At 37.3% G+C, this 7,016-nt stretch overlaps 1 protein-coding gene across 1 annotated transcript; it reads right to left on the minus strand.

Moving 5' to 3' along the window:
- Window positions 1–574: 574 nt before the first annotated feature.
- Window positions 575–3,335, minus strand: LOC114400223 (glucan endo-1,3-beta-glucosidase 12-like). The gene is made up of 3 exons (XM_028362565.1): window positions 2,938–3,335; window positions 1,504–2,838; window positions 575–1,004 (listed from the first exon to the last, which is right to left on the minus strand). The coding sequence occupies exons 1-3, from the start codon at window positions 2,984–2,986 to the stop codon at window positions 970–972; spliced, it is 1,419 nt and encodes a 472-aa protein (XP_028218366.1). The 5' UTR covers window positions 2,987–3,335; the 3' UTR covers window positions 575–969.
- Between the last annotated feature and the right edge of the window lie 3,681 nt (window positions 3,336–7,016).

Below are 7,016 nucleotides of genomic sequence, written 5' to 3' on the forward strand. Positions count from 1 at the left end.
TAAGTATTTACTAAAGAAAAAAGAAGAAAAAAACAGTCATGTGTGAGAAGTCTCTACTCTCCATGCTATTGCTTTATTTGCTTTTGTGCTATTCGTTATGGAAATCATTTTTCATTTTAAAATTTCAGCAACACTGCATGTGATCACCACTTAGTTTTTATCTCACAAACCCTACTCACTTCTTTTCTTGGATGAAAAAAGGCTGCAAGTTGTGAATTTTGGTCCCACGAGGATGACTCACCCCACAGTCCAAATAAAGCTAAATATACTGAATAATAAGTAGATTTGTAGGTATACTGTCCTATAATTATAAGAGCTGCCACTTAACTTCACAAGCAATTAGTCAATTAGAGGATACACTCTAGTTCAACTAAACGGAGAAAAATAGTCTCAACCTATGCGTGGTTAAATAACATTAGTCATGTACGGGATTAAAAATAAGAAAAGAATCTCCTCTTGTATAATTCTTAGACATGTTTTACTTCAATTTAAACTTTCTTTCGAAGTGAAATGCTGGAAGTTAATATTTCTTTCATATAATCCTTCGGAACAAAAATTTAAAAAGGTCATGGGATGCAGTGGAAGAAAAAGGTACTTCTCTTAAACTATTGGCTTAAAATATGACGAAACCTGAAGAACAACTATGACCACTTCAGGAATCATAAAGATAAAGTCTACTGCAAAGTAAAAAAAAAAAAAAAAACTTAGATACAAATTACTTTAGTCCCAACCGTTAAATTAATTTAGCTACCCCATTCCCAGTTCCCACCAACTGGAAGAAAAGTCAACATTTATTAACTAACATAATCCATAACCCCAAAAAATCTTAAAACTAATATAACCACCAAGAAGTAATTTATCTTCTCTTCCTAGTTTCACACTTCCAGACACCTCATAACATACTTTACACAAAGCAAAATCAGCCAGACGCATATTCTCATGCGGGAATATCTCTGTCCTCTTCAGCTTTTAGTATCCAGTAGGAAACTCGCAGCTACCATACTCTGCACAATAATAACTTTGGTTAATTATGCTCACAAAAACATAATACTCGTATGAATTAAGAAATAAAAAACACAAAGTACAATTGTTAAAGCCCCCACCCACAAACTAGGATTTTTAAAAGGCGTCATTAGAATCCAATGTTTGACTCATTGACCGTCTTTATGGGTTGTCCCTTCGGGAATAGGGTTCACCAAAATTGTGATTAAAAAAAGGCATTTTTTTCATAGACCAAGTAACACAACACTATAGCACCGTAATTATAATGGACCCCTATAGTACACTCTACCCAATAAAGTTACGCCACGTCGTTATCAGAAAAGATTCCCCCTTGTCAACCCTATCACGTGCCTCTTTTATGTCTTTCCACTGACCTGTCCTGTCGTGCACCATTTCTCTCACCCGCTCAAGTTAGCAGCCCAACATAACACTATTCTAAACTACACCCAATTACAACATAATTGAAAAAATATTAAAAAGGGGTTTTTATAGAATACTTACTCGGCTCCTGCGTGACAACGTACGACGTACCCCCGAAATAGCAGCTACCACCCTTGCGCGACTGCTTCTGGTAATAACTGTTGAACGCGAAAGAAGCGTGGGCCACAAGCGTGTTAGGATCGTAACACGTGGAACCGCGCTGAATCGGACGGCAATCAGCACCTCCCTCACCACAAGCGAAATCTAGAGCCGCCTGCAGCTTAACCTTATCCGCATCCGGGTTTGCAACGCACCACGTGTTTCCAGTGGTACTCTTGGAGACCCCGCCGCTCACAACCGGCGCCGGCGCCGGCGTTCCCTTCTGCTGTCCGCCGCCGCTCACCGGCGCCGGACGATCGTGGTAGTCCTTGAGTTCCTCCGTCGTTAACGGAACATTGTAAACCCTCCTCTCGTCAGGGTAGAAAAGCCCAAAGTTTCTCTCGGAAGTAGGCCCGGGCTTCTGGTTCTCATTAAAAAGCGCGAACAGAAAAACGATGAGATCCGCTTTGGGCCTGAGAGGGGTCCCACCAGCGGTCAAGATCTTACGGACGAGATTCCCGTTGTACGCAGCAGCGTTGTCTACACTCGCACCCACCTCATTACTATCTCCCTTAGAAGGCCAACCTGTTTCGGTAACCACGATCTTAACGTCGTCGTATTTCAAAGCACTTAGCGCGGAGAAAACGGCGTCAATTTGGGCGTCAAATAGGTTATAATATCTCAACCCGTTACCGGGATCCACCACTCCGGGGTTATCACGGAACAGAGCGTAGTCTAAAGAGATGACGTCAGCGTTGGACTCATACGCGAAGAACGGGTACACGTTAACCATAAGGTATGACCCGGTTTCGCGGAGGAAGTCTAGCATGGGCTTGAAAACGGGTTCAACAAGTTCGGGTCGGAACGACCCGGCGGAGGAAGGGTAAGAGTTTGCTAGTGCGGAAAGTGCAATGGGGGAGGAAACCTTAATGTCTTTGTCGAGGTTGTGTTTGGTGAGGGCTTTTTGGATGTTCTTCATGGCGGGTACGAGGAACTTGGTGGTGTTGTGTGGGTCCACGAAAACCTCGTTGCCGACCGCAATGGCTTCGATTTGGGTGTGTGGGTAGTATGCGGCGACGTTCCTTTCGACCCATGAGGATGCAAAGGAGGGAGCTTTGGCTGCTGCGAAGAGTTGCTGGTTTGGAAGATCAACCGTCACTCTGATTCCGGATCCGGATAGTGCCCGGAGCACTGCTGGGTCGGTGTCGTAGACTTTGACACGTGTCAGTCCTTGCGATTTGAGGAGGTGAACGACCTTAACCGCGGAGGGAAGGTTGTTCGCTATTCGACCGTAGTTAACTCCAATGGAACCTCCATCTGAAACAAACAAACAATGTAGGATAAAAGTGTTAACTTTATTATGAAAAAAATGAAAGAAAAGAAAGAGAGAAATGAACTTGTAGAGGTGAGCATTGCCTGCGAGGGTGAGGGAGAGGAGAATGGTGAGGACGATGAAGCGATGCATTCTCTGCTTCTGTGGAGAGAAACAGAGCGAGAGAGAGAGAGAGGCTCTGGTTTTGCGTTTTGTGTTTGTTTTCGGATGTGTTGTTGAGGATGTTTCTGGGAATGTGGTGTGCAGAGAGTGTGTTTCTGCGGAGCAAGTGGGTGACGTGAGAGAGAGTGGGGTGTGTTTGTTAGTATTATCTATGAAGAGAGGGTGTTGAGGGAAACGAGGTGGTGGGAAGGGTGAGAGAGAAAGTGGGACCCACTAAGTGTAAGTGACATTAACAAATGGACGAGTGATTATAGGACCACCATCCATCACTCATGCCCTGGTGGCCAGTTGGCCTGCTGCCTCATGATGCAGATGAAGTTCAAGAACTGCAGGCATCCGCGTTTGGCCCACCAAACAGAACCTTAGATCGCGATTTCCATGTTTTTATTATTAAATTCATTTTTTAATTATATGATTATGGACACTTTTTGTGGTGCATGAATTATGATTTTCTGTAGGTTTTTTTTTTTCTTTCTTTAAGTAAAGAAACAGCCGAAAAAAGGCCAATTTAAGAATGAGAATGAAAATTGACTATGGCGTTTTGTTCATTGCTGTATTTAAGTTCTCGACCTCACAGTGGATAGTGTTTTGGAGGAGCTGCTATCATCCAACAATGATAAAGAAACAAAAAAAACATGGTCATATTAATTTCATGTATTTTTTTAGAAGTGATGGTAAAATCCAGTTTTACATCATTGTCTTGACAGATCTTTTCTGGCTTTTTTATTTTTATTTTTACCTTTCTGAACAATATCTTACAGATTACACCAAAATTGAGTGTCTTACAAATGGTTTGTATCTTCGCTTTTGCACCTAATCCGTGAAGCTAATTAATCTAATAGAGCCTTTGCAGATGAGGGTCGAATGTGTAGCACATTGTTTGCGAAATTTTCTTGGTAACGTATGAGTAAAGAGCAATTAATGACTCCAACGTATATCATTTATGTCAATCCAAAAATACCAATAAAGTTTTACTTCAAACCTTACAACATACGTACTCCTATAATAGTTTTTTTTTCTTCTTTTTTTCTCCTTTGTTGAAGCAAGATATCTGAATAGCAGAAAATTGCAAGATTTTTTTTATATGCAAGATGAGAAAATTGAATCCCTATAGCTATACTTAAAGAAACAAATTCTTTCCTCTTTTTATGTAAGAAAAAAGAGGAGGAGACCTTGGAATTTTTTTTAGTTAATGTCAATTTTGTACATCTACATCTAAAAATAAAGTTTTCAAGTGGTACCATGGGTTGTATTTTTTATTCCTATTTTTATATTTTAATAATGTTTTCATATGAGGAAAAGGAATGAGCGAGTAGGAAACGATGTATCATGTATTGTTTGATATATCTTCTTTTTTCTAATTAATTTTTGAGTTTTATGATCTACAATTGTGGTTTTTATGCATGGCGATAGCTCATTACTAGATTATTTTTTTGGTCACTTTTTTTTTCTTATTACCAAAATTTAAATGACCAATGGGTTTGATAATTTGTGTGTTTCTGTGTGTGTGGTGGTGGATACATTTTTTGGGTAATCGAAATGGAAGGGTCCATAAACTGAAACAGGTTTGATTTAATCATGTCTCTAAATTATAGTGTTCTGAATGACTACATCACTTTATAGCCTTATTCTTGACTTTCATATTTCATTTATTCTTGCGTTGATGAACACTTTGACATGCTTTTCAAATATCTTAAATTCCAATTTAGCATGTAAATATGGTAACTTTAAAAATTACTCATGTTTGATGTAGTAGTATAATGTTGTAATTTTTTTTATCCATAAGAATATAAAATAATATCAAGAAGTTTATAACACTTAAGCATTTAATCAATTAAGTTAAATTTCTCATTATATATGATAAGGGAAAATGTGAGTTATGCATTGATTTCTTTTATTAGGTTCTTCTTCCAAAAACATTGAAATTTGAGATACCTTGGGATGTTACTTGTCCCTTCTCTATCATTACTCACCCTCAATTCCCTCCCCCCGAAAAAAAAAACTTGTTTTTATTGAATTTTACTATTATATCACTTAATAGTTTTTTGTTTCTCTTTGTTTATTTTTGGTTGCGTCCCTGTCATTAGTCATAAAGAAAATTTTCAAAATTTTCGTTGAGTCCCAAGTTCTTTTAAACACCCTTTCAAGCTAACCCTTATGTCACTTTACCTTAACAAATTTAATGTTATGCATTGTAACCCGGTTTTCATTTTGAAGATATTTGTGCAACATGTCAAGTTAAATGAAGTATTCCTTAGGGTCTGATTGGCAGGATAAAAAGAAATAAGGTGTATAGAAACAGAGGGGAGAGAAATGGAATGGATGAAATTAAGTGAGAAATACAATAGACATTGTAGGAGTGTTTGGTTTGAGAGAAATAAGAAAAAAATAATAGGGCAGAGAGAAATATGAGGTGTAGGTAAAAAGACCATATTATCCTCATGTATAAATAAGGAAGTAATAAACATGGGATATTCTAGGAAAAATATCTCATTTCTTCTCTTTCTACCCATTTTAAGAGAGAAATTATTTTAGATGATCTCCACCACTTTATTTTTCATTCCTCACTCATTGCCTTCCTACCAAGCAACCAATGTCTTTTCTTTTTACCCTATTTTACCAAAAAAACGGGAGGATGGGGGTGTTTTAAGAGGAGAAGATGCAACATGGAGGATAATTTAAGAGAAATATTTTTTAAAAAGAAGAAAGGGGTGTGCTAAGTAAAAATAGGAGTACAATTAGCAATTTCCAATGACGAACAATTCATAACAACAATCAAATACGAATTCAAAATGTTTTTTGGTACCACAACAAAAATAAGTTCCAGCAGCATAATCACTATGGGTTGCGTGTCACCGTGTATATCAATATGACCGAGGAGATTGATGAGTAACACAGTCTAGGCAAGGAGAGATAAGAGTGAAATTTGTTTTATTTTTTCTTGTGACAGGTTGGGCCTAGGGCCTAGGGAAGAAAAAACTGAAATGCTCCTCGTAGTGGCATGGGCCATGGGTTTCGGACCAGGATAAAAGAGGAAATTTATAACTTATAACTAAATAAATATCTTACCCAAAAAAAAAAAAACTACAAGGAAAACTTACTGATTTTTATTAGAAATCATAGTAAAATTACAGTAAAAGGGTATTGATAACATTTTTCATAATTTTTTCTACTTTTTTTTATTTCTTTACTTATATCTTAAAGGTAATATATATATATATAAAACCCTGCTAGGATTTGCTACATTACCCTTTCCAACTTCCAAGAAATATCAGTACGCTACCATTTTAAAAATTATCATTTACATTTGGCTTAAAGTCCTCTAAATAGTAACAGAAAATATGTTGTAAAAAAAAATTGCCAATTAAAAATTGAATTTTTAATCCTCCAAATTCATAACTTTCTCGTATATGTTATTTTAAGTTTATTGACTTTGTAACACATTAAAAATTAATATTTTAGTCTCCAAATTCACAAATGCCTTTGCTTGAATCCACTCCTGGAGGAAATTAAATTATCTGCATTATAAAGCACTGATGAATCTATCACAACTTTATTAAGCAACCCTTTTCCTTTGCTGCACAGACAGAACACGAAGCAACCTGAAAGTTAGTTTATAGTACCAGTCCACCTCATCTATTAGGTTGTCAACCACGTGATGCAGGTGGATTTTCTCCCAACAGTTCCAGTTCACCGGGCAAGTCACAAACAAACGTGTGGAACGAGTTCTCTATTTGCGACTCACAAAGAGAACAAACCAACGTACAGTCCACAAACAGTGCTCCCTCCTTGTTCACGTTGTCCTCATCAACAAATCTGTGCATTTTGAAGTGATATGCACTTTTAACTGTGTACTCTCCTTATTCTCTCATCCGCTATATATATATATATATATATATATATATATATATATATATATGGATCTATGATTGGCATCCTCAGTATTGCATTAGCATCTCGAAGAGAAAACAACTGATGAATAATGTTCTTCATTCGCAAA

The sequence above is a fragment of the Glycine soja genome, chromosome 2 (genome assembly GCF_004193775.1).
Source record: "Glycine soja cultivar W05 chromosome 2, ASM419377v2, whole genome shotgun sequence".
Taxonomy (NCBI): domain Eukaryota; kingdom Viridiplantae; phylum Streptophyta; class Magnoliopsida; order Fabales; family Fabaceae; genus Glycine; species Glycine soja.

Coding starts and splice junctions, on each gene's coding strand:
- LOC114400223 (XM_028362565.1), bottom strand. CDS start 2,986: ATGCATCGCTTCATCGTCCTCACCATTCTCCTCTCCCTCACCCTCGCA. Junction 2,839..2,937: donor CCTCTCCCTCACCCTCGCAG/GCAATGCTCACC, acceptor TGTTTGTTTCAG/ATGGAGGTTCCATTGGAGTT. Junction 1,005..1,503: donor CGTTGTCACGCAGGAGCCGA/GTAAGTATTCTA, acceptor ATTATTGTGCAG/AGTATGGTAGCTGCGAGTTT.